This window comes from Tursiops truncatus, chromosome 1 (genome assembly GCF_011762595.2).
Source record: "Tursiops truncatus isolate mTurTru1 chromosome 1, mTurTru1.mat.Y, whole genome shotgun sequence".
NCBI classification, from domain to species: Eukaryota; Metazoa; Chordata; class Mammalia; order Artiodactyla; family Delphinidae; genus Tursiops; species Tursiops truncatus.
Window position 1 is genome coordinate 150,331,341 of NC_047034.1, and position 27,519 is coordinate 150,358,859.

The 27,519-nt window shown below is 56.9% G+C and overlaps 1 protein-coding gene across 1 annotated transcript; it reads left to right on the plus strand.

Annotated features, from left to right (window-relative positions):
• The first annotated feature begins 21,495 nt into the window (after positions 1-21,495).
• EDN2 (endothelin 2) lies at positions 21,496-27,519 on the plus strand. Its single transcript, XM_004324117.3, has 5 exons — positions 21,496-21,662; positions 22,002-22,164; positions 23,734-23,856; positions 24,791-24,889; positions 26,790-27,519. Exons 1-5 carry the CDS (start codon positions 21,599-21,601, stop codon positions 26,881-26,883), a joined length of 543 nt encoding a protein of 180 aa, XP_004324165.1. The 5' UTR covers positions 21,496-21,598; the 3' UTR covers positions 26,884-27,519.

Genomic DNA, 27,519 nt, shown 5'->3' on the forward strand with positions numbered 1-27,519 from the left:
AGCAAAACAGACAGTCCTGCCCTCAAAGAGCTTACATTCTAACAGGAGAGGCCATCCTTAAGCAAATAATGACATCATGAATTACTCAATCACAGTGGCCGTAATTGCTGTTGTGGGAGAGAGCAAAGCTCTAGTCCAGAGTGAGTCAGACATCTGGAGACCTTTCCTGGAAAACTCTTGAGGGTCCGGGGGTCGGGGGGGTGGGGAGATGGTGGGGGGGATGGGGTGGGTGCGGGGGTGAGGGGGATGGTGGGGGTGGGGGCGGGGTGGGGGGATGATGGGGGGGTCGTGGCAGCAGGGGTGGGGGGAGTCCAGGAGAAGGAGCAGAGGAAGAGGTAGATGGACAATCAAGAGAGGTCCTCAGGGTAAAATGCCACCCACAAGTTCAGCACTAAGAACCTAAGAGGGCCTGCTTGTTTCAGCAGCAGGGAGATCATTGCTGACTTAGGGAAAAGTTGGCCTAGCCCAGCGCCTGACCCACGGGAGGCCCTTGGTAGACACTGCCGAGTGTTGAATGAATGGTGGAGGCCCGGGGTGGTGGCTGGGGAGTGAGGAGAAGGGGGCAGTGGGGACAGCAGATCCAGACACCCTCCCAGGAGCCTGCGGTGGAGGGCAGGGGACAGCTGGGGCAGCAGCTGGAGGGGTGTACGGAGTCCAGGAAAGAAAGACGTTGAGTGTGGGAAGGAGATGGTGAGACCCCAGCCTGCTTGATTAGGAGGAGATACAGACACCTCTCCCAGTCTGATCCAAGGGAAGAGGCGCAAGTGACGTCCGTGACAGAAGTTGAGGACATTTTCTCTGTGCAATGGAGTAAGGTCACCTGCTGAGAGGGGAGGAGGCAGCTGCAGGTGGGGGAAGATTGGAGACTTGAGAAGGTGTGAATGGCCTTTGAGGGGAGTGGGAGAAAGCCGGTGTGGTACCACTCCTGCTCAACGTGTGGTTTGTCCAGCGGTGTTCAGAGGCCACGCTGTCAGCGTGGAGAAGGTGGCCAGGTAGATTCATTCCGGGGGGTGGGGGGTTGCCCGGCCACGGGACAGAAGGAGTGGGGTACGGGAGGTAAGAGAATTGGCCAATGAAGAGGTGACGTTATGGACCCCTGAAGTCACGGGCTCGGAAGGAAGCAAACAGGGGTGGCTTCCACAGAGCAAGTCCAGTGGTCAAGTGACTGGGGATTTGGATGAGAACAGAGAAGAAAAGGCTGGGAATTGTCTTATCTCATTTTTCCAGAGGCAGGACAATTATGGATGAAGGTGGTGTGGACCACAGGTGTGGGTGCTGAGCTGGAAGGAAAGAGGACACGACTGGAGATGAAGAAGCTGGGAAGTGAGTGTCCAGGATGCCAAGTGGGTCGCGCAAGTGGCCTGTGCAGTCATCTCTGGTGATTGCAGCCCTGGGCTGGAGACCTGAGCTGTGAGCCAGGCTACATCAATCAGCATGGGGGCTGTCACGCTGCAGAAACAAGCAACCTAGAAGCTCAGGAGCTAAAAACAGTGAAAGCTGAGGTTTTCCCTTCTGCTATGTGTCTGAGGTGGGTCGGCCGCAGAACTGTACTCTTCCTCATCACTCAGAGACCTATAGGCTGACGGAGGCTTTATCCCGTGCTCCCATGACCTCAGAGGCAGAAAAAAGGAGACAGCTGTGAAACATTGCATTGACAACTAAATGCTCTACCTGGGAACAAACATTCCTCCTTTCACATTTCATCAGCCGAAGCAAGTCACACGGCTGTGCCTAGCGGAAGAGACGAGGGATATATGGATACAGCACTAATGACAATCACGCGAGGCTAGGACATAGTGTCAGAAGTGCCTAAGAGCTGAGCAGATGTCAGCAATGGGACAGGGGAGGGGCAGGGCCTGATGGCATTGGCCTCAAAGGTGCTGGGTTTTTACAGCGAGTGAAAAAACTAATGGCGTGGAAGGAGGCCTGGAAACGAAGATGGTACCTGGCGCTGCAATCATGGGCTGTGGAAGGCAAGGAGCAGCTGCCTGGGAGCAAGTCCTCAGGGAGAGCCCGGGTCTCAGTCGAGACCAGTGGGAAAGTGGAATCCCAAGCAGGCCCAGAAGAAGAAGGGCACAGTGTCCGCCAGGCCCTGCCTTCAGCATTTACAAGCCCTATTTCCAGTCCTCACCACAGCCCAGGGAGGTGAGAGTTACTGTCCCCATTTCTACAGAAGTTCCAAAAGGCCTCCACCAGCCAAAGGTGCAGGGCTAGCCAGAGGCAGCGTGAGGACTGCCTCTAGTCCGGCTCCAACGCAGCGCCTCCGAGGACCCCAAGTTCCTCCCTCTGCTCCCCAGCCTGCGCTCTGGTCCCAAGGGGAGCCCTGGGTCTTCACCTCCTTCTGCCCAGGCACCAGCGGGACCAGGCGGGCCCTGGCCAGAGCTCCTTCCCGGCAGCTGCCCGACTGCTCAGCAGTGCCATCTGGTAGCCACGTGGATCCCCGGGTCTGAGGCTGCAGGCACAGGGATGCGCTAGCAGACCCCGGGGCTGGGGATCCGGTGCTTGAGAGCGTGGAAAGTGGATGTGAATTCTCTGAAGAACCAGACTCCCCAGCAAGCGGCGGGGCCCAAGGCCCACCAGTCGCTCACACCAGGCCTCCCACGGCCGCTCTGGAGTTCATGAAGCAGTTTCCCTTTCGCAGCGAGGCAGGTTGGGCCACATGTCCCCACTTCACAGAAGAAGAGAGCCCAAGATCATACCCTGACAAGTGGCAGGGGCACCAACCCGGGTTACACCTGACCCAGAGCCTCAGGAAGGCTTGGGCTGCTGCCTGTTGCCACCGAGGCCTCAGCCAGGCCTTGCTGCTCCCCCTTGGGCCCTCACCCTAGGCCTGGACGCTCTCTGGGCTCAGGACCCGGAGGTCACACTCAGTGCTAGAGACTCCCAGGGACAGACCGTTGCCAACAGGGTGGGCTCAGAGGGCAGGCCAGTCTGAGATGGGCGTGAGCAGAGAGAAACAGGAAGCAGCAAGAGTCAGGCAAGGACAGGGGACGACTGAGGAGGGAGCAGAAGGGGGCTACACCGCATGGGGCTCGTCACGGCCACCTGCTCTCTCTGCCAGAGCCGTACAAGGCTTTGCTGTAGCCCAGTCCCGAGCCGGCACAGGGCAGCCCCAGCGCCAGCACCCGCCCCGCCCGTGAGCCTGCCAAGCCGGCACGTCCTCGGACTCTGCCTAATCCAACCTGGGAGCAGGCAGGGCTGCGGCGCACGTGCACCACGCCCAGGGTTTCCCCAAGGTCAGGAAGGTAGCACTGCCAGGGCAGAGGCCAGAGTCAGGGCAAAGACTCAGCCAGCCATGGTGATCCCAGCTGGGTTCAGGGGTGGTGGAGCCCAGGTCCAGTCCAGGCTGAGCCATCTCTCAATAAGATGACCTTCTGTTCCCATCACCCCTTGGCCTGAATGGCCACTTGTCCTTCCCCATTCACCTCTGGGAAGGGTCTCAGCAAAGTGAGCATCTGGTTCCTTCTGGGGTCTTCTCAGGGTCCAAGCTTCAACTCATCTTATCCATCCTGGGTCTAAGGCTGCATGCACCTCTTGGAATTGGGGTGTCCATTACTGAGTGCACGTTGTGAGAGTCAGGTATGCATAGGTCCCCTTGTGGGCCTATTGTGGGTCCACTGTCCCTGCCATGGGTCTGGGCCTGGGATGGTGGAAGCAGGTGGAGACAGGCAGCCCCTGCCCACCAAAGCCCATCCCATCTGTCAACTCATAACACCTATGACTTAATGCTCACAAGATACCTGGGGAGGGGCTTCCCTGGTGGCGCAGTGGTTGAGAGTCCACCTGCCGATGCAGGGGACACGGGTTCGTGCCCTGGTCCGGGAAGATCCCACGTGCCACGGAGTGGCTAGGCCCGTGAGCCATGGCCGCTGAGCCTGCGCGTCTGGAGCCTGTGCTCCGCAACGGGAGAGGCCACAGCAGTGAGAGGCCCGCGTACCGCAAAAAAAAAATTTAAAAATTAAAAAACAAAAAAAGATACCTGGGGAGTGGGAACTATTGGCCCCATTTGACAAGCAAGGAAACCAAGTCATAGAGAGGTTATTTGCCCAAGGTCAGGGTGCCAGGATTCAACCCCAGAGTGGTCTGACTCTAGACCTCTGTAACTTGCAGACTTCCTCCTCTAGGAATTTCAGATCCTGGAGGGACAGGGGACTGACATTTAGACCAAAGTGTGAATGAAGGAGCGAAAATCATTGTCCGAGATAAGAGGGCCCTTTGTTCCTGAGCGGGGTAGGGCTTTTCCCAGGCCCCCAGTGCACCGCCATTGCCCAGGCCACGGTCACGGCTGTGCACGTGTGCAGCAGCCCCTGTGGAGCTTCCCAGGCCATCACTGACAGTTAGGTTTGTCATGGAAGCCACTGGGTTCAAGCATCCTTGTGTGTCCTATGTGGGCCAAGCTGAGCTCAGGGCCACGACTGCGGTACTCCCCAGGGCCACCCAGCAGGTGAGGGAAACGTGCCGGCACTAGGGGGTGGCAGGCCAGGCTGGCATCGGGCTCTGTTTGCTCACCCAAGAAAGGAGGAGATAAATATAGACACAGGATTACTCAGACACAACCAGGGAAAACCGGCTCTGAGCCTCCACTTCAGCCCTGGCCCAGTCTCACCTTCACCTGCCTGCCCACCTGGTGCCTGCTGCCAGGCCTGCCCTGCCTGCTCCCAGGACTCCCTGTCTGCAAACTTGGGGACAGCCCTTCCTACCTGCTCTCTGGGGGCAGGGCAGAAACTGAAACCCAGAGAGAGTAGGACCTTGGCCTCAAATCCCACAGTAAGTTGGGAGTGGGTGAAGCTAGATCTGCACCTGCCATCAGGAGTCAACTTTTCAGGCCCAGGCACTACAGCAGCCCAGACTCAGTTTCCCCATCTGTGAGATGGGGGCCTGGTACACCCAGCCCTCAACTTCCTTGAGCCTGCATGGAGGATCGAGTTGGAGACTGCCCAGCAGAAAGGGGATGAGACTGGGGTCTCAAGCACTAGGAGATACCGGCCCGAGCGGCACGTGTAGGGGGTGGGCACTGGGACTCTGCAGGCAGACAGCATGGACTCAAATCCCCGCTCTACCATTTTCAGCTATGAGATTTTGGGGAAGTTACTTAACACATTGGTGCTGAAGTTTCCTCATCTCTAATTTGAGAATAATAAGAATTATTATTCTATACTATGATACAAATATTATATATAGTATTATTTACATATAGTATAATAATAATAGCCTAACAATAGCACTGGTCTCCAGAGTGTTGTTGAGGATTAAATGAGATGAGATTAGTGCAAAGCACTTACCCAGGACCTGGCACAGAGCAACTACTCCATGCATGTTTATTATGATATATCCAGCCAGAGTAGGTTGGGGGCCAGGTACAAGAGGCCTGGGTGGGTAGCTCGAAGTCTCCCACCCTCCAAGGGAACAGCCCAGCCCTGAGCTGAACGGTGCACTGTCTCTTCTGTGCTGTGGCCCCTGCAGCAGCTCCCTGCCCTCTGTGCCTGGCCTGAAAGCTTCAAGAGTCAGGCAGACGTGGATTTGAACACTGGCTCCACCACTTACAGGCTGTGTGAACTTGGGCAAGTGACTGGCCCTCTCCAAGCCTCAAATCCCACTTTTATCCCTCCTGGGATTGGTGTGAGGGTTAAATAGGGGAACCTGTGGGAAACACGCAGCTGAGCCAGGCAGATGGACTCTCCACACTTGAGCTCACCCTGAGCCCCTTCTCCTGTTTCCTCCGGCTTCTTTCAGTGGCTATGAGCTCGGCCCGGGAGAGGCCACCTCTAGGCGCACGACCCTCACACATGCAAGGCCCTCGGGTATGGGGAACATGCGCCACTCCCCACGTCATGCAGGAGTGCAGGTCCCTCCCCATGGGTCCTGGGACCTCCGGGGATCCGTAAGTTCCCCCTGCACCCCTCATGCACTTATGCACGTCCACACAGGTGTCTGTACCCCTTCCCCACATACCTGCACACACACACATGCATGCATATGTGGACACACAGGGCACAGCTCTGCACGAGCTCAGAGAAGCAGGTGTGCACAGGCGTGTCCCTGCGCACCTCACCAGCACGCACGCTCCCACAGTCAGGGGTATCCCAGCCAGGCCCGGCCCTGAAGTGGCTGTCTTCAAAACAGAGAAATGCAGACAGCTGGGGACGCCCTGCCAGCGGACGTGAGGGAGGGGCCCAGGGGAAACCACACGGGCAGGAATCCGGGCAGGTGTGCCAAGCCGAGGCGGGGCCTTAGGGTGCCAGGAAGTGTGTCGGGGGGCGGGGCATGTGCAGACACTGGCTCACTCTAGTCTCCTCTCTCATCACTCCCTGTCCTCAGCCTCTGAGACTTGGAGGCCAGAGCGTCTCACAGACCACCGTCCTCTACCCAAGGCAGGCAGCGAGCAGGTCCTACCTGCACAGCCTTGCTGCATGTCAGGGCACTGCGTCTCTGGGCTTCAGTGGCCTGGTCTAGGCTGTGAGGGGCCACACTGAGGAGTCTTACTCACTGGACTTTACATATAGTATAATAACAATAGCCTAACAATAGCACTGGTCTCCAGAGTGTTGTTGAGGATTAAGTGAGATGAGATTAGTGCAAAGCACTTACCCAGAAGACTCAGAAGAATCTATGGGTAAGAATCACTTACCCATAGACTCAGAAGAATCTATGACCACAGAGATCGACAAGAGGAGGAGTGTTGTCATTGACTCAAGTCAGAGATGACAGAGACAATGTGGAAGTCACTAGAACGCTTCAGGTAGGATTCAGGCTGACTCAACAGCCACTGTGCGTTATGTAAGGCACTCGCATCTATCAACTCCCTGAATGCTTACAAGGGGACCCTGCTCCCATTTACAGATGGGGAATCTTAGGAGCAGACGTGGCATAACCTCCTCAGGTCCCAGAAGTGGCTGATTCCAGATACCAGTCTCTAATCACTGTGCTGTGTGACCTCTGCTGCAGGGCACATCTCACACCCTGGTGGAGAGGTTTGCAAGTGAGGCCTAAACACTGCAGGCAGCATGAAAGTCACTGTCCCAAATGTAGGGATCTCTGGCCCAGGTGGCAGCGAGGCCTTCTCAGGCCCCTGCAGCATCAGCCTTCTCCAGGTCGCAGCTGCAGGCAGGGGAGGGGGGCAGGCTGAGAGCCATCTGGGGGTTTTGGCCTCTTCCGCCAGCATCCGTCCCTGGGGACCAGCTGAGGCTGGGTGGGGGCCTTGTCAGTGTTCCAAGAGAGGACAGGCACTAAGGTGGGGACATGGCCTCTGCAAGTTCAACCCTGGGGTGGAGAGAGGTCATCCTCCATCTTCTTTGTATAGAAAACATGGCCTAAGAGGGACCAGAAGCCAAAGAGTTCCCGAAGAGACTGAGCCGGGGAGGGGCTAGCGAGGGCCCCAGTGAGGACCTGCCCAACTGCTGAGTCTCTGAGGTCAGGGCTGACGCTGGTGGCCTCCTGCGAAAGGCCCCCAGGCCAACTAGGAACCCCACACTCCAGATCTGTCTATTGCTGGGTGGGACTGTGGGGGAAGGGCGGGCTATGCCCTGATCTCCAGGACCTCAGGATAAGGAAAGGAAGAAAGGAGTCAGTGCATGAAAAAACTCCATCTGGGGACCTTCCCTACACCCCAGCAGCCACTCTGCTTGCCCCCTGCAGGTTCTATTCACAGACTTGGCCATTTACTTCCTAGGGGAGCTAAAATGGGGAAATGACAGTGCAGTCATGGGAGGACCAGAAGGCAAGTGACATGCCCAAGGCCACACAGGGCAGAAAGATTCTGACTCCAGTCACGACTGCTCCTTCTGGGGACAACCAGACAGACAACCTCAAGGCTTCCTGCTGCACTCACCAGGGCTGGCCACAACAGCAGCTCCTGGAAGCCTGGGGAGGCCCGCCTGGCCCTCCAGCCCAGGAAGAGGGTCCACATTCTCAGGAATAAGGGTGGCCGAGTCGCGCTGCCTCGGGTTCCCACCCGCTCTGCAGTACCAGAGTGTGGCCTGGGGCAGATGACTTCGCTTCTCTGAGCCTCCAGTTCTTATAAACAGCAATGCCTACCACTCACGTTTGCTCTGATCATTAGATGGCGTCGCACTTAGAACGGTCAAAGCATGGCCCGGCATGGCACACAAAAGGCCTCACTGTAGCCCCCTGTAGTTTCCAAAGATTTCTCAAGGCCCCTGCATTCCTTTCCAAAGCACATCTAGAGACCTCATTACCCAGCACAGGACTTTGGGGAAAAGCAAGACAGACAGTGTCATCCCACTTGTCAGCTGGACAGACCCAGGCCCAGAGAAGGGGAGTGACTTGGGGGAGACACACAGCAAGGTGTCAGGGCTTGGAGGCCTCCTGCCCCGCTTCCTTCTCCCACACCAGCCTCATGTAGAGAAAGGGCCCGGGCCCCAAATAGTGTCTCCAGGGCACCCTGAGGGTCTTGCTGTGGCTAAGCGACCTCTCGACCTCTCTGTTCCACCCACTGGCGCTTCCCCCCCACCCCCACCCCGCCGTGGCTGCTGCCCTGTGACCCACACAGGGCGCTTGGGCTGCCAGGACCTTTTAGAGGCAGAGCCGCTGAGATCTGGGGAGGGGACCGGCCTCCCCGAGGTCTCCTGGGGTCCCCAGCGGGGGAGCTGAGACCGGGTCCCGGGGCGGCACGTGGCAGCGCTGCCCGCGCAGTGAAATCAAGCCCCGCCGCGCCCCAGGCCCGGCACGTTTGTTGGCAGAGCCGGGAACAAAGCGTCCTGCGCATTCCTGCGCGCTGACTCATCGCCTGCACGTAGCGCCCGCTGCCGCCGCTGCTTTGCCCAAAATTGGTCGCGAGGCGAGGGCGGGCCGAGCACAGCCGCTGCAGGTCCTCCGTTCGCTTGCCTGCTCCGCGCTGGCTGCGGGGGGCCCCCAGTCCTAGGATTTCCTGAAACAGGCAGGAGAGGGAGAGATACCGGGGCTCCCGCTGGTCCCCGCGATGGACGTGCAGGGTCAGGCAGTGGGACCACCTCGTGGGAGTGAGGAGGGTGATAGGGCGCAGGTGGCGGGCTGGGGATGAATTCCGGCCCGAGGGCACTGCTTATCTTTGAGCCTCAATTTCCCCATCTGCCAAATGGGGATGTGCCAGGCATGGTTGCAAGCACTTGGTATGAATTATCTTCCGGAATTCTTACATCAACCCAATGCGGAGGTACTATTATTATCACCGTTTTGCAGGTAGGGAACCTGAGGCATGGACACTGATTTACACGAGGTCAGGTGCCAGTGAGCTGCAAAGCTAGGATTTGAACCCGGATTGTAAGGTTTCGGAATCTGCACGTATCCTCTTTACGCTAAAGTGCAGATCACAGTGTCTGGCGCGCAGCGGGTGTCCTCCCCGCCCCCTGTCCCTTGGTGGTTGAGACCAGGTCCCTCACTCCACCTCACTAAACCTCCATTCCCTCACCTGTAAAGTGGGTGCCTGCGGAAGGGCGCCCTCAAGGGGTTGCCAGGGAAATTACAAGTGAAGATCCAAGTGTGTTCTGCAAAAGAAAAGACAGATTTGGCTCCACAAGACTTCCAACCTACCAAATGTAAGGTAGATAGCTAGTGGGAAGCAGCCTCATAGCACAGGGAGATCAGCTCGGTGCTTTGTGACCTGCTGGAGGGGTGGGATAGGGAGGGTGGGAGGGAGGGAGACACAAGAGGGAAGAGATATGGGAATATACGTATATGTATAACTGATTCACTTTGTTGTAAAGCAGAAACTAACACACCATTGTAAAGCAATTATACTCCAATAAAGATGTTAAAAAAAAAAAAAAGACTTCCAACCACCGGTTCCTGTGGTCATCTGAGCCAACACCAAAGTACAGAGAGGAGCCGAGCTATGCCTGGGGTCACCAGCCAGGCCAGGCTGTACCCGGCTGGGCCTCCTTAGGGTGCCCAGGAGGCTGGGGAGCACGGAGTTGCCTGTACCCCTTGGGAAAATGAGGCAGTGGGAGGATCCCTGCCATGATCCCTCTGCCATCCTGGCCTCTTTCCTCATTGCAACCTGGTTTCAGAGAAAGTGGAGCTCTTTGGACCTGTGGGATGTCGGGGTCAGAGACCTGCCCAGATTTTGCAGGAATGAGGTGGCCACCAGGTGGCTTTGTTCTCAGGTGCAGAAATAGACTGGGCAGCTCTTCCCCCGGCTGTGATGCCCCACCTAGGGCTTGTCTTATAGTCCAGGTAAGGCCCTAGAAGGAAGTTCCCCCCCCAAGCCAGGACTGGTTTGAGTCCCAGTGGGCCTGGGCCACCACGGCGCAGATGTGAGCTGACTCCACTTTGAACTCAGAAAGAGGTCAGCTCCAGTGGGACGTGCAAAGCCTATAGGCAGGCCTCCAAGCTCCTCTCCTCCCTGGGTCCCTTACAGTGTTTGCAGCAGCTTCTAGGACATGTCATGCTCTTTCAGACCTCCCAGACTTTCCCCATGCCGTTCCCCTTGCCTGGAATGCTTCTCTGCCTTCAAAGCCTCACTCGGATGTCTCTTCTGCTGGAAAGCCGTCCTGACCCTCCCGGCAGAGGCAGGCACTCACTCCTCTGGGGTCTGGTAGCTTCTTGTCTGTCCTTTCCTTTTGGCCAACACAAAGCCAGACACAGAGCACACACTGGCGCTTAGGGCCAGGGCCATCATCACAGACGCTCCCAGGTCCCTATTCCAGGGAAATGCCTTCAGGTCTCCTTTCCCCAAATCCCAGCTGGGCCAGAAAGCCACAGAACCAGCCCAGGTCTGACAGAGCAGGCTCAGCCTGTCTACTGCATGACGGCAGAGGGCACGGCCTTGGGACCTGAAGACCCTTCTCTTCTGCTCCTGCCTGTGTGACCTTGGGCAGCTCGTGCAGCTTCTCTGAACCTCACTCCCTGGCCCTGCCCTGCCTGCTTCCCAGGCCTGTTTGGAAGATCAGATGAATGAAGGCAGAGAGAATGCTTGGCATGTGGGCACAGCTTCCCACACAGCTGTCACTATTACAGACCTGCCTTGTGCCTGGGGCCTGGGTTCCAAGGCTGGGTGGCAGACGGGCAGGCAGGCAATGAACTCAGAAGCAGCAGCAGCCCCGGGCTGACTCAGGCTGGGGAGGCCCTGGGAGATGTGGTTGCTTTACGGTCAGCCTGAGCCAGCCCAGCTCTGGCCCTCCCCAGGCGTCACCCAAATCTGAGGCCGCAAGGCCTCCCAGGCCCATTCAGGGCCTCTTATCTGGGGAGATAAAGGCCCCCTCCCCTTGGATGGTGGATCCATTCAGCTGGCTTCTGTGTGACCCTGGCAACCCTCACCCTCTCTGGACCAGCCTTGGGGAGTTCAGGGCCAGCGGCAGGCAGCGGCCTCCCAAGGCTCTCAGGCATGTCTTCTAGGCAGGCATGGGGGGGGGACGCCCCCACTGCTTCTGGGCCCCAGAGAAACGGCTCCTGCTCTTTCCCTCCCTGATACCTGCCCCAAGATGGTGATGGGAGCTCCCAGCATCCTCCCGAGAGTCTGGGGTGATTATTTTTATTTGACACATGAGGAAACTGAGTCCCAGAGAGGAGAAGGCCCTCACCCAAGGCTGCACAGCCAATAGTCAGGACACTGGTGTGTGGTTCTGCAGCCAGAGTCATCAGGGACCATCTACTGCAACCCTCCATCCTCTTGTGGGCTCCTGGCTGGTGAGGGCTGCCTCCCTCCCCCCTCCCCCCGCCCTGCCCCCCAACACCCTAGGACAACAGCTCTGTGCCAGGGTTTGGACAACAATCACCAGCTTATGAGATCCTCACATGAATATAAAATGAAGGAGGAGGCAAAACCTCAGAGAACTGGAATTGCTTGGCCCAGGTCACACCGCACAGCGGGGGAGTGAGACTCAGTTTCCCATATCTCTGCTCTGTGGCCTATACCAGCTGCTTTCCCAGTCTGGAAGGGGTTCAGGGTTCCAGCAACGCCAGACCTCAGCGAGCCTGCAGGGAAGCCCTCTGGTCTCCAGACACCCCCTGGCTATGGAGAGGAGGTGTGCCTGTCCTGCCAGCGTGGGCCCACCAGGCCCATCTGGGCCTGAGGCTCCTTGCCAGCTCAGATGAAAGCATGAGGTCATGGGGCCATCTCAGCTCCCTGTCAGATCTCGCTGCTGTGACTCGGCCCTGCCTTCCCCAGACCTCCTCCTCCAGGGAACTCCAGCAATGGTCTGGCCTGGCCTGGGCTGCTCCCACTGCCTGCCTGCCCACCCGCTCAGGGCCTCCCACCATGAGCCACCGCTCACCTCACCACCCAGCACAATGCTCACTGCGTAAACAGACTACTCTCCTCCCCCAAGCGCCCAGGGTTCCGCTGCCTGCAGCCCAGGAGCTAGGCTGAGGCATGGGGGCATTTTCCTGCTGCCCTCAGACTCAGGCCCTGAGGTCAACACCCAGGACCTGCTTCTGGGGACTCTCTGGCCTTGACAGGAAAATCTAGAATTGAGATCGAGGCCTCAGGCCAAGGGCTCAGACTGACCTGAGTTCAAATCCCAGCTCCTTCCTTGCTAGATGGGTGACCTCCAACAAGACACCTCAGTTTACCCATCTGAACAAGGAGGGCAAAGATAATCACTGCATCCCATGAAGATTCCATATGGTACCCCGATGCCAGGGTAGTGTTTAAATGTGCAGGCAGATCTACATAAACAGTAGCTGTAATTAATTCTTAAAGTGCCGGGCGCTAGTGATCCCAGGATGGGTCCAATGAATGACGGGGAGATGGGGAGAGAAGGTCTGGCTCCTCCTTTGATGATGGAGTAGCATCAGGGAAGGGCTTCCTGGGTCGGAAAGCTCCAGAGTCCCTTCTGCAGGCTGAGCACCCAGCTCCCCTCGGTGGGTCCAGAGGCTCTCCGAAGAGGTCTTTCTGGACTGTGGCTGGCCTCACACTTTACAGTGTCCAGGGCACCCCAGAAGCACCTCATTTCATGGAGGGCAAAGCCGACGCTCAGATGAGAGAAGGGGCTTATCTGCAGCCCCCCAGCTGGAAGCTGAGCCCCAGCCTGCATCTCCATGTCCCCCTCTTCCCAGCCCAGGAGCCGCCTCCTGGACCAGGGACACCCTCACCGCCCAGTCTCAGAGAGCACTCTGGGAGATTCACAGAGCTCATCTGCGCACTGGAGGCTCTTAGTGGCCCTGCTGGAAACCCAGTTTCCCAAACTCATTTGGTAACAGAGTCCAACCTGCTACCAGTGTTTTCCTTGGAACGCATGGCAGGAAACTGGGTTCTGAAGCCATCAGCCCAGGAAGCCTTTGTCTTTATCTTCTCCCATTATGCTTGGGAGGTAGCTGCCTGAGCCACGGGGAGCCAGCAAGCCGGGACTGCAGACAGTGGAAGAAGAGTGGACCCAGGAAAAACTTCTCTAACCTCCTCATTTCCAATTCAATGGGTATCTATTGAGCATGTGATCTGAAGGAGGGGACAGAGGCTAGGGAGGTCACGTAAGTGAAGGGCAGGGGGAGTAGAAATAGCACTGACCCTGCGGTCAGACAGACCTGGATTTGAACCCTGACCATTACAGGTCAAGCTCTCCAACTTCTCAGAGTCTGAAGTTGTGTCTGAAAATGGACACACTGACACACCTGGAAAGGTTATAGTGTAAGGATGAAGTGAGAGCAAGAGCCTGACCAGGTTCTGTAAAAAGCTGTGGTCAGTAATAACTATGATGACCACTGATGGAGCCCTTCCTCATTTAATCCTTACATAGCCATGGTACTGTGATTATACCCATTTTACAGATGAGGAAACCGGGGTTCAAAGAAGGAGGAAAGGCACATGCGATGAGAGGCAGGCCTGACACCAGAATCAGAGCCCTTAGCCGTTAGCCTGACCTCGGAGACACAAGATAAGGCCTAGCCAGACGTGGCTATAGTTGAGAATAATGTTGGTGTTCAAAGGTGGGTTAGGGCTCATGTCTTGGATGGATTTGGGAAGGCTTCCTGGAGGAGGCAACATTTGTGATGGGTCTTGAGGATGGGCAGAATAAATCAAGTAAGACTGGAAGGAGGAGAGGAGGCCCCACCTTGCACAGAGGCAGGGAGGCAAGAAAGTGTGCAGCGTATCCAGGGAGTGACAAGCCCAGTGGGCTGGTAGGCCAAAGCCGCGGATGCCCAGGTCAGCACTGGTGGGAGAAGGAAGGCAAGACGCCTCCAAGTCAGATCCCAAGCGGGCCTGATGCCAGGGTGGGCATTTGGGCTTCACAAGATGCTTCACCCTGATGCCAGGCCAGGTCCTGGCTGCAGAAGCCTGGCTTTCATAGGAAGGCAGCGTTGATCCAAACCTCAACACACCTCATGTGAGGTGTGGCACCATGTGGTGTCCAAAGCAAACACGGGTGAGTGGAGCAAGCCAGGCTGGCCTCAGGTGCTTGGAGGTACTGTGTGACCCGCGGCAGAGTAAGGGCCACTCATGCTGCATCTGGCCCGTGGCGTGAAGACGGCACAGTTTCTACTAACATCCCGCCAACACAGTCACGCACGCACCACTCCTTTCCAGGAGCGTGTCCGCACCAAGAGGGTCCCACACACCCTGAAGCCTGGGGTGAGGAAGGGAGGGCAGATGCTGGCCAAGAGAACCCCCCGCGCCAGGCGACGGGCCCAACCTTCCACGGGCTCTGCCACAAAGCCTCCCAGCAGCTGGAAGATAGGATTTTTCTTCTTAGACGCCTCTGATGGATGTGGCCTCTGACACTCAGGAAGATTAAGCAGTGGTGCGCCCTCGGTCACAGGGTTAGTGAGTAACAAAACCAGAGCCCAGCCTGGCCGCCCCTGCCCTGCACTACTTCTGGCCTGACACAGTGCTGGGCACTTGTCCACGGGGGGAAGGGGGGAGATTGGAGCCTGAGTCACAGGGCTTTGAAGCTGGCAGCCAGAACCTCAGAGATTCCAGGGTGGGCTGGCCCCTGACTCACCCCCATACCCTGAGCCGGCCCCAGGCAGCGGCTTCAGCTCCTGGCTGCCCTCCTGCCTGCCGGAGCCCAGCTGTGCCCCTACTGGGCCGTTCATGGCTCAGGATTCCCAAGAGCTGGGCGGGCAGGCCGAGGCCTTTAGGCGAGGAAGTATCCCAGGCCCATCTCTGCTCAGGAATGTCGGCCTAGAATCACAGCGGGAACCCCGGGCCTTGCCAGCCTGATGATAGAGGCACTAGGCACTTATATTTAGCTAACATTTAAACGAAGAACAAAATACCGTATTTCTGCGTGGACCAGCCTCCTGGTGGCTCACCCCTTCCCAGAGGGAAGACAGCCTCCTGGTCGGGCACTGGGTGTGCCCTGGAAAATATGGGTTCCAGGCAACGGGGTGGGTGTGACTCTGAAAAACTATTAGCTGCATGTCTTGGCTGGTGGTGGTGGATGGAGGAGAACACTGGGGTTCCAGCCCCTCCAAGTGCAGGGCCTAGGCCTCAGAGAGAAGAGTGCAGGCATTCTGAGTTCCCAGGATCCAGGTCTGGTAGGGTGACCTCTGGCAGGCTGCTCCTCCACCCTGGACCTCAGTTTCCTCGCCTAGGTATAGGCCAAGGGCCTTTCCCTCTCTGGCTGCCTGTCTTTTTCTCTTAAAGATGATGTCAAGTGTTCATCCCTAGAGCATTTTGAAGATGGTATCAGGCAGAAAAAGGGACCTAAATCTTCTTCATCAGAAGGGGTGTCTCTGCAAGAGCAGGGTTTGTCTGGTGAGATCAAGTCATCCTGTACATTCACTCCAGCGTTGGGCACAGACCATGTGCCCAAGCCGGTGTGCTAGGCCCTGGGGTGGGGATTCCAGGGCAGACTATGTCTCGGTGAGCTCATCGGCTCAGCGGGGTGACACCTCTCCCCAGGAAATAACCAGATGTTTCCAGCACAAGTTTAACACACCATTCAAAGCTCTTTGACCTTTCTAATTTCTCTAACCACATCTGTCATGAAGGAAGACGGGTGCGTGGGAGATTGGTTGTGTAGATGTATAGATGGAAGGATGGCTAAAAGGTTAGATAATGGATAAACGGATGGATCAATACAAGGAAGGATGGGTGGAAGGATGGGTGGGTGGATGGATGGATGGATGGATGGATGGTTGGATGGGTGGGTAGGTGAATAGATGGGAGGATCATTGCATATGTGTGATATAGGCTGTTTGTCCCATAGCAGACGGGTATAAGGGAAAAAGGTCTAGCCCTGCCTCTTGTTCACTGTGTGACCCTAAGTCACTTCTTTATCTGTAAAGTGAGAATCTTACCTGGAAAGACCTCATCTGTCAAGTGAAGAGTCATGAGCCCAGTCTGCGTCCCGGTTCTGTTTTGGGTATCCAGTGAAATAGGTGTGGACCGCCCACGCCTACCTGGCGGCTGTGACCAGGCCTCGGCCACTGGCCTCGCAGGCATAGGCAACGTGCTGTGTTTTAGCTGTGGGAGTGATGCACCCCTCACCCCCCATGGATGCAGGCCTATTCCTGGGTTTCCCACTTCCCCAGGCTGCCCAGGGCGCTCTGCCGGGTTAGGAGAAAAGAGGTGACCTCCGGAGAAGAGTTGCTGCCAGAGGGCTCCGCGTGGGCTGTATTTTTAAAGGAATAACTGATGTGTCCTGTTTGTTATTAATCTAAGTGTAAACAGAACAGGGTCCGCGAGGGGAGCACACAGGCTGAGGGTTAGGGCTTTGGAGTTCCACAGTGTTGGCTCTGCCACTTCCCAGCTGTGTGACGTTGGGCGAGGCATGAGCCTCAGGTTCCTCAGTTATAAAATAGGAACGAATTATAGTACCCACCCCTCAGGTATGTTATGACAATTAATGGAGATAAAGGTATGTAAATCCCCTAACACAGAGCCTGGAACATATATATATTTTTTACATCTTTATTGGAGTACAATTGCTTTACATTGTTGTGTTAGTTTCTGCTGTACAACAAAGTGAATCAACTATCCGTATACATATATCCCCATATCTCCTCCCTCTTGCGTCTCCCTCCCACCCTCCTTATCCCACCCCTCTAGGAGGTCACAAAGCACCGAGCTGATCTCCCTGTGCTATGTGCAGAGCCTGGAATACATTAAAAGCTCACGAAATGCACATCTACCCCAGTAGGGAATTGGGCCCTTTAACTCCAAAACATCAAGTGCAAAGATTTCCATCCTGGATGCTGAGTCCCTGGGTTGGTTTTCTTATTTCAGAAAGTCCAGCGGGACTCACATGCCTCTTGACAAGGGAGCCTTTACTGAACAGTGTCTGTTTTTAGCTGAAATTCCAGCAGTTCCATGGGCCTCGCTGACCCTGTTCTGATTACCCTCAGATTAATAACAGACAGGGCACATGAATTATTCCTTTAAAAGTAGTTTATGTGGGACCTATAAATCTTTCCAATGGGCTGGAGGGAGGAGGAGAATTAGGAAGGGGGTGTCCTCTGAGGGAAGAGGCAGAGACCAGGGGAGCTGGCCCCACAGGGCCGAGGCCGCGCTTGCAGGGACCGAGCATGGGGACGATGCTGTGGGTGGTGGCAGGCCCTGCTGGCTCAGGGTGAGCTCTGGTCGATGGCAGGAGGCCCAGACCACCCACCGGAAAGACGCCCTGAGGCTGAGTGGCCCCAGGCTTAAGTGGGGGCGGTCCTGACCCACAGCCAAGGGAACACAGCTTGGGGGCAGGTCATGATGGGAATGTCTTACTTCCCTCAGTCCCTAAATCCCCAACTCAGGTTGGCTCCAGAGCCAAACCCTCCCCAGCCCCCCATTCCCTGTAGGCTCCAGACATCTCCCCCTGGCCAGCCCCTCTGCCCCGCTGCTTGCTCTGCTAAGCTGCCTGCACGGTATGTGCCTGCAGCTGAGACACTGTGTCCCTTCTGCTGGGGCTGCAAACAGAACTTCCTGAAACCTGGTGGGACCAGGTGGCAACAGGAGAGTGGCCGGTTTTCTAGAAGGTGAGAGAGCGAAGGGTTCCAAGCTGGGAGCGAGAGCGATAGTGATGCAGTTACAGCCTCTGCAGGGCTTGCATTTGGGGAGCTGGAAACTCAGGGCAGGTTGATTCTGCCTGTTGTAGGCTGTCAGAGCTGAGAACGCACCCCGCGCTCACTGGGAAGGGAGGAAAGCTGTCCAGGGAAGCCAGGGAAGGGACAGGACTTGCCCACACAGCATGAAGAGCAAAGCTGGGGCCACTCCTGCAACACCAGGCACCTGCTGCAGCCCTTTCCTGCCCTGTTGGACGTCACCACAAGGACGTTTAATCCTCACTCCTGTGCATCCTCCATCCCACTCAGCTGGACAGCTGTTCGATGGGACCAAATTTACTACTAGCTCAGGGGTGATCGAGGGAACTTTGGGATCCACGGGAAGGTAGCCTAGACCCGTCCCAGTGCCCCAGTCTTCCCGAGATCCCAGTGGGATCCTTCTTGACAGTCCTTCTCAAAGGGACCCAGGGTCTGGGGCTCGGCTTGGACCCCTGGGAGCTTCACTGCTGTGCAGGAAAGGGTGGGGCTGGATTAGCAGCCGAGAGAACATGTCCAGCCCATCACTGTCTTGAGCAAGTTGCTCCTCCTCTTGGACCTCAGTTATCTCATCTGCCAAATGGGAGTGAAGCGCAGAGACGATTTCTAGAGGGCAGTTCCTAGCACGGTGTCTCACCCAGAAATACACCTCTTCTGCCAGCCTGCCCTCTCCTTCTTGGATTAGGCTGGTGCCAAGCATACGTGGAGCAAATTATTTTGTGTGCAAAACAATTCCCTCCAACTTCTGACGGGGTGACCTTCCGTAGACTTTACCAGCCCAGTCAGGTAGCGGGGCCAGGTGAGAGTTGAGGCAGTGCTGCAGAGCAGCTGGCCGGGCAGATGGAAGGAGCCAGGGCAATGGGATTGGGGGTTCCGTGCAGCCACACCAGCCAGGAGGCATAGAGGTGACTGTCAGGGCCCAGGCCAAGAGACATAGGGGGATGGGTCTGGCTTTTTTGTTTTTTTTTTTTTTGCGGTACACGGGCCTCTCACTGTTGGGGCCTCTCCCGTTGCGGCGCACAGTCTACGGACGCGCAGGCTCAGTGGCCATGGCTCACGGGCCCAGCCGCTCCGCGGCATGTGGGATCTTCCTGGACCGGGGCACGAACCCGTGTCCCCTGCATCAGCAGGCGGACTCTCAACCACTGCGCCACCAGGGAAGCCCGGGTCTGGCTGTTTTTAACTCAGCTGAATTTTCTCTACCTGGAAACCAACTCTTGCCAGTGGGGTAACGTTGTTCCCGGAATTCTTTCACCCCATAAGACCTGGGCTCACTCAGGTTCCCAGGTCCGGCCTCTCCATTTCACAGGAGCCCTGCTTTCCCGGCTCGAGCTGAGGGCAGGGAAAGAGGGAAACTGGAGTCGGGCACAGCTTCCTGAGCTGACCCTGGTTGCCGGATGTTGACCCCTGCCCTGTCGTCATCCTCCTTTCACACCGGAGAAGGATCCTGTCTCCTGGTCCATTTAATTCTTCTGTTATGTTTCCCAGACTAGGAGCCTCTGGTTGCCTATTGTCCTGAGCAGGCACTTTGCACCTGTGCAAAGATTAGGCACGTTAGAACCTTCGCTCTCACTCCGATGGTCTTTTCTCTTTTACTTTCTCAAATCCGAGATCTTTCTTTCTCGCTACACTCTGCTTCCTTGTCCTCCCTCTCTCCCTACCTGTCTTTATCAGCCTCCCTGTTTATTTTCTTCCCCTCCCTGACCCCCTCCTTCTCCCCGCTGACCTGCTTTTCCTCTGTCTTCTCTTCACGGTTCAGTACTTCGAATCCTCTTCCCCCCACCACCCCCGACCCCAAGCCTAACCTAGCTTAATTCCGTATTTATATTCCCTTGGAGACTCATAGAAATGACTGAGAGCATTGCTCACCTCATTCCAGAAATACTCTTCTAAATTCTTAGAGAGGCACCAGGCGGGGTAGGGCGTGAGCGCTGGGTGGGGAGTCACTGTGCTTTACTGGAGAGACCAAGACCCAAGTTCCCATCCGGGCTCTGCGTCCACCAGCCGTGTGACCTTGGCCGGACTGGGCTCTTGTCAGAGTCTCCATTTTCTCCCGGGCAGCAGTGGAGCTGGTACCCAGATGAGAACAGCTGTGTCCGGGGCTGTGAAGGAGAGGGGTCTGTAGTGCCCTGAGCACACAGTAGGTGCTCAGAAATGTTTGTTTCTGCTTCCACTGCAGCCTGAGCCAGCCTAGGGGAAGGAGGTATCTCCCGTCTTTGTTCCGTTCTGCCCTGCTCTACCAGGATCGCATACGTACCTGTGTACACACATGCACAGACCCTGGGAAGAAACAGAACTGCCTGTTTTCTCATGGTCATCTATCTCTCCCTTCTTAAATGTCTAATGGTAAAAGAACAGCTGAACACAGGAACTAAAACTTGGGCAGCCTGGGTTCCTGAATTTCCACAGTTCAAATCCAGGCCTTTATTCATTCATTCCCTCCTCCTCCGTCGGAGAGCACCCGCTCAGAGGCTCCTACTGTGTGGCAGGCAGGCTCCAGGCCCAGCCGTCTCTGGAGCTCTGGACCTCGAGATCATGAGAAGATAAGCCCAATGTCATGAGTCAGGCGTAAGAGCACGGGTTCTGGGAGTTCCGAGAAATGAAAGGGCCTTTCCTCTTGTGCCTGAAGACAGGGTCCCTGAGAAGGGTGGGTTCTGAGCCACCATAGGGGCGGGAGCAGAACACTGGCCCCCAGCGAGCCCCTCCACCACTTTGCCTTTTTTGCAGAAAGTCACAGAGGTGAGCCAAGGCTTCCTGTCATGTCCGAGATGGGAGGCCTTCTAAGGGGCACTGGATGTGTGTGCCCACAAGCCATCGGAAGGCCCCTTCTTGGTATCAAGGGAGTCTATGAGCCGAACAGGTTAAGCACCCAGCATTTTGGCTTTGTTTCGCAAACAAGGTCACTGAGGCCCAGGAGCGATGTCCTAGGCGGTGGCTGCGCAACTGAATAGGTTCTGGAGGGGACCAGAATTCCTGTTCCCAGGCCCCCGGGGGTGGGGGTGGGGGCTGGGGAACAAGGGAAGAAGGGTGCTTCCTGGGGGGAGGGGGGAGGAAGCAACTCCAGGCTGGTCGGAGGCCAGGGGTGAGCTGTGTCCTTCACTGGGGAAAGCAGGCCCAGAGAGGGCTCTGACTAGCCCAAGGCCACACAGCCTTGAGCAGATCTCACACCACCGAAGGGACACCCACCACCTGGTTGGCAGTAGGCAGGCAGGAAAGGGAGGTTTCTGCTTATGGGACCTTTCACTCCAAACTCTGAGTTCTGGGCAAGACCTGTGGAGCAGCCTCGGAGAGTGAGGGAGGGGGCTCAGAACACTTGGGGGATTATCTGAGGAGGCCCAGTGGGACTGGGAGGGGTCCCTGGGGGCAGCAGGGGAGCCTCAGGACGCTGGGAGGTGCTCCAGGCTCAGAGGGAGGAGCAGGGGCCTTCCCTCCCCCCTCTTTCCTTCCCCCTCCCGTTCCCCACACCGCGGGCGCTGGGGCGGGCCAGGCGCCCTGGGAGGAGGCGTTGTCCCTGGCTCCCGGCCCACCGGTGCAGCGGGGCAGGGCGGACGGGCAGGGGCGGGGCCGTGCCTGGTGTTATAAGTGGCAGCCAGGGCACCGAGGCAATGAGCTATCGGCTCAGCTTGGCAGCAAGTCGCTGGCAACAGGCGCGCTGCCTGCTCCGGTCCAGCCTGCTCACTCTGCCACCACCATGGTCGCCATGCCCACCGCCTGGTGCTCCATCGCTCTAGCCCTGCTCGTGGCCCTGCACGAAGGTGAGCCCCCTGGCCTCGGCTGCTGCAACAGCCTCTGGGTTTGTTTGTCTGTGTCTCCCCCGGGGCTGCTGTGCCCTCAAAGCCAGCTGAGGGCACACAGGGGCAGCACGGTGGCTGCATGGGGCTGTGCAATTAGAGGTGATGCAGTCCCAGGGCAGCCATTAGACTTTCCCCCCCAGAGCCGCTGGGGCTTCCCCGGGGTTGGCCCAGAACTCCTGAGCAGTGAGAATGCCAACTTCCTCAATTATGCAAGAGGAGGAGCCCGGCGGGTCCCCCATCCCAGCTGTGCCAGGCGCCCTGACCCACCTCTCCACCTCTCTCTCCCTCCTGTGTATGCAGGCAAGAGCCAGGCTGCTGCCACCCACACCCCAGAGCAGCCAGCGCCCTTGCCCCATGCCCGAGGCTCCCACCTGCGGCTTCGCCGTTGCTCCTGCAGCTCCTGGCTCGACAAGGAGTGCGTCTACTTTTGCCACCTGGACATCATCTGGGTGAACACTCCCGGGTGAGCTTCCGTGGGGATCCAAGTGGGGCTGCAGGGGGCAAGAGTAGGGGGTGCTGGCATGCCGGGGAACCTCTGGCACACTACAGAGCTCTCCCTGGGGGTATTGGGCTAATATCAGTATCAATCAGCTTTTGCTTCAACTCCTACGTGGGGGCTGCCTGAACAGTATAGAGGGCTGTCTCATGAGAATCCTCACAGTAGCCTGGTAAGAAAGTATTGGCTCCATTTTCCAGATCAGGGTACTGAGGCTCAGAGAGGTTAATGCCTCTCCCAAGATCACACAGCTTGAAGGAGTAAGTGGTAGGCGGAGACTCCATCCTAGGTCTGCGGACGCCAGAGCTCACAGCGGCTGTACCGCGCTGCCTCTGCATAACGTTCCAAGAATAATACGATCAATGACAGCACCCACGTCTTGACGGCACCAGTCCCTACGCCAAGCACTGCTTGTGCATTACCATCTCCTGAGCCGCCCTCCACCCCCATCCTCCCCATGAGGCAGGTACTGCTGTTGTCGCCAAATGACAGATGAGAAACCTGCTCTGTGTCACCTGGCAGAGCCAGGGTGCGGGCCCAGGGCTGTCTGTTCTGTCTGCACCCGCACTGCCTCCGGGCCACTGCATACTTCAAGTTGAAGTTTCTCTGTGTTTGTGTTTTTTTTCCCTTCCCCAAATTACAGAAGACAAGAGAAGCCCGGCACGTAAGCGTGTGTGGAGCTAATCCGTGTGTGGAGCTAACCCTGCCCGTCCCTGTGTGCTGGGTCTACCTGGAGTCTTTACAGCTCCAACCACACCGTCTAAAATTAGCACTGGCACCTAAGTTGCTGGTCCAACCGGCCACAGGGTCCCTGCCCTCCCCTGGCCCGCCTTGGCCAGACTGAATCTGAGCTCAATCTCAGCTGATCACACACACACACACACACACACACACACACCATTTTTAAGTCAAAATTCTAAGAAACAACTTTGCTGTATAGTAGAAACTAACACAACATTGTGAAGCACTATACTCCAATAAAACTTTTAAAAAAACAACAACAGAAAAACAGACTCTAAGAAACATTTATCACCCTTCCAGACAAGTGGTGACCAGGTGGGGGCAGCTTAGCTCTGAGCCTGCATGTTTACTTCTGTGAGATGGCATTTCCTCCTCTCCTCCAGGACAAGCTGAGGGTCTTCTTTGAGGATAGGGGGACCAGCCTGGTTGCATCAGCTCACGTTCCTGTCCGGGCGGGCAGGGAGGGGCGGGAAGGACAGCTTCCACCCCCTCCTCCCCATGTTGAGAGTCCTACTGAGCAGGACCCGTGGGAGTTGAGGGGGAGCAAAGGCCCAGAGAGGGGAAGGGTCTTGCCCTGGGCTACCTGGCACCTAAGGAGGAGCCTGTGGTGGGACTTCTTGAGGTGAGGAGCTGGTTACTTTTGCTGCCACCCTGGTGGCATGGGTGGCCGTCCCAGAGTGCAGTGTGGACAGTCTCAGCTTGCCAGCGGTCCTGGTTTATCTAATCCTCTCTCTCGATTTCTCTCTCTCTCTCTCTCCACCCTACACCACTACCTTGCTGGCTGCGCGCCCACAGACAGACAGCTCCTTACGGCCTGGGAAACCCGCCAAGACGCCAGCGCCGCTCTCTGCCAGGGCGCTGTGAATGCTACAGCGCCAGCGACCCCGCCTGTGCCACCTTCTGCCATCGAAGGCCCTGGTAAGTGGGCACCCAGCCTGCAGGGTCCAGGGGTGGCTGCTGGCCTGGATCTGCCCTGGAGGGCAGCAGAGGAGCAGGGTCCTAGGGGCCCAGAGGCTGCCCTGGGCTGTTGGGCAGCATACCTTCCTGCGGGGAACCAGTCACCCCTGAGTGCCAACCCATCTCACTGCCCAGCTCTGGGGGCTTCTGAGAGCATTACGTCCCTCCCCCTGGGCAGGGGGGATTCTCCCTAGGTGACAGCTGAGGCAGCTTAGGCCCAGAGAGGGGACAGGACTGGTCCTGTCAGGCCACACAGCTAGTCAGATGGAGAGCTGGGCCTTCGGCCTTGTCCACTGACAAGGGGTTCTGGTTCGGACCTGAGGCTCAGGGAACTTCGGAACTTTCTCGGTTGAGAAGTAACTTCGGAGCTGGGAGGCCATGACACCATCCCAGGGTTGTCACAGAGCTGCTGGGAGAGCCTTTGCCAAGTCTCTGAACCCTCTGGGCCTCAGTTTTCCCATCTATAAAAGGGATGAGAGACTTTCTTCCTTCCCTCCTCCACTTGGAGCATTTGGGAAAGTAGAAACTGACTTCACCATCCCTAGCCTCCTATTCCCATGACAGTTTACGAGAAACTTCTCCCCTGAGACTCCAGCTGTGGCTCCACCCCTGCCTCAGTTTCCCCTGCAAAGGGCCTGGCTCAGCTGCAGGTGGCTGGATTCTGGGAAGGCCAGCCACCCAGCTGCCTCTTTCTGAGGCTAAGAACACATTCTCCATAGCTCAGTTTTCCTCAGTCCCCACCGCACCTGGGAAAGGAAGGATGCCAGGTGCACAGGGTGGAAATGGATCTGCTCCTGAGGGCAGGTCGGTGGGTGGCGGCTGGGCCAGGCTTGCAGCCAGGTGGCCTTGGGGCTCTGAACAGCCCCTCACTTGGGCCCTAATGCTGTTCTTTTAGGACTGAAGCTGTGGCAGTCCCAGGCAGCGGGTCCTCTGCAGCCATGTTCCAGGCTGATAAGACATGGGCCACAGCAGGAGAGCTCCTCCAGCAGCTGAGGTGAGGGGCACCTGCACTGATTGAGCATCTTCTGTATGCCTTGCACATTTCCCAATAGAAGCTCAGAGAGGTGAAGGTGTTTGCCCAAGGTCACACAGCAAGCTGTCCTCTGGCTAACTCCAGAGCCTGTGCTCTTAATCACTATGCTCTTTGTTACCACCAGACCTGGAAGGAGACTTTTATAGAGGGTTCGAGGGCTTGTGACTGTGGAAGGTCCACAGGTATTCATTTAGGCTGTGTCTGAATCAAGCATCTCCCACATGCTGGGGTCCAGAGGAGTCAACCACCTGGCCTGCTCCCTCTCTGTGTCCCAGACTGGATTGCCTCCCTGGCGGCCTCAGCATGGCTCAGCTCAAGGCTTGGCACCCAGGAGGTGCCCATGGAGGTTTGTCCAACCAAACTGACTTGAGAACAGAAACCCCACAGCCGGGCTTCCCTGGTGGCACAGTGGTTAAGAATCCGCCTGCCAATGCAGGGGACACAGGCTCGAGCCCTGGTCAGGGAAGATCCCACATGCCGTGGAGCAACTAAGCCCGTGTGCCACAACCACTGAGCCTGCGCGCTAGAGCCCATGAGCCACAACTACTGAGCCCGCGTGCTGCAACTACTGAAGCCCGTGCGCCTATAGCCTGTGCTCCGCAGCAAGAGAAGCCACCGCAATGAGAAGCCCGTGCACCGCAACGAAGAGTAGCCCCTGCTCACCGCAACTAGAGAAAGCCTGCACGCAGCAATGAAGACACAAAATAGCCAAAAAGAAAAAAGGAAAAAAAAAGAAAGAAACCCCACAGCAACCATGCAGCACAGTGACTAAAGGGGCAGCTTCTGAGCCAGAACTTCCTGCCTTGAACCCCAGCCCTACCACAAACAAACTTTGTGACCTTGGTCTTATCACTTAACGTCTCTGTGCTTCTGATTCCCGTCTGTGAGGCGGGGACAGCAGTGTATCCACCTCATGGGCTTGTTGTAGGTTAGACAGGTTGACACACATGAAGACACTCAAACAGGGCCTGGCCTGAGGGAGCTCTGGAGGTCTTTGCCATCCCCACCTCTGTCCCTCAGGGCTCCTTGTGGCTGGCCAGTGCCGGGGTGCAGCCTGGCCCCTCGGGGGCTCCCATTTCTATGGGGAAGCAGAAACATAGGAGAAAAGGCAGAATGGTGGGATAGGTAGGACCCAGGCTATACTTAGGAACTGTCTTAGGATGAAAAAATTCAAGATAGGACTTTGCAAGTGTTCGGCACTCCGTCATTAGCAAAGAGTTTACTTTGCCAACCTGTACTCAGTCTCACACAAGTTGAGGCCTGATTTTATTTTACAGGCCAAGAAAGGGGCTCAGAGAGGTTGAGACCCTTGTCCAAGTTCCCATAGCTGGGAACCAAAGCCAGCCTCCTAGCTCCCAGTCTAGAATGCCTTGAGCCAGGATGAGGCCACTTGGATGACACCAGAGTCCCCACCAGGGTCTCAGCCAAGTTCAAAGGGCAGCTAGGACCCATACCTGTCTGGGTTGGACCACCTTGAGCTGGACCTTGAGGAATGGGAATTTTAGGGGGTGCAGTTTGGGTGACGGAAGGTAAACAGCCTGGAAGGAGCAGCACGGACAGAGTTGTGGAAGTGGGAAGGCGGTCGGGGGAATCCACTGGGCTGCTGTTAGCCGTCCAGTCACTCTGGTTGCACTTGATGTTGAACATCAGTTTTGCCAAAGCTCCCTGTGGGTAGAGCAGCTTCTAACCTGGTCTGGCCTCTCCTTGATGTTCAGACCTTGTTTTCAGGGTCAGCTGTGGCCACCCGCTGACCCCATGGCTGTGAGCAAGGGATCCGTCCCCTATGGCCACTGCCTCTCACAGGGAACTCTCGAGTGATCTCTATTTCCTGAGATGCTTAATTGACCTCTCTCGATTCCAGGGACATTTCTGCAGCCCAGATCCGCTTTGCTAGGCGACAACAGAAAGCAACAAGGGAGCCCAGGCCTACACACTCCAGGTGGAGGAAGAGATAGCTCTGGAAGCTGGAGGAACTCTGGGAAGAAAGCCTGCGTGGAGCCGGGAGGAGAGGGCCATCCTAGGGCTGGGAGACCCTCCGCCTGTTTCCCGGGCCAGGAAACCCACCTGCTGGAGTTGGTACAAGCTCTGGCCTCCTCGCCCTGTGGAGGGGGCCTCCCTCAAGGCAGCTCCATGCCCTCACACTGCCCGGGAAAGCCATCAGCCCCCAGGCTGCAGCCCGGCCCCCCATGCTGGCTCTGGCCCGACAGCCCTGCTGAAAGGAACGGCGTGGGGAGTGCGCTAACCTGGAGGCCACATTCCAAGAGGTGTCCTGTCTAGTGGCTGCAAACCAGGAATGATGTGTGGTGGTGGACGTTCACAACTAAGCCAGCCGTAGAGGCTGGATGGGTCTATCCAGGACTGAAGTCCCAGTTGGGCCCCGTCTGTCCCCTCCAGCTCTCCCTCCCCAGAGTCCTTGTACCCTCATACCCGGGGACACTCCTGATGAGAAGGGCCTGGTCTGCTTCACCTGTCTGTATATAACTTATTTGCTCTGAGAACTTTGAAAATTCTGATTATTTATTTTAATGTATTTTTTTAGACTCTCAATTATTTACCTGCGAACTTGTGTTTGTAATAAACAATGAAAGGGT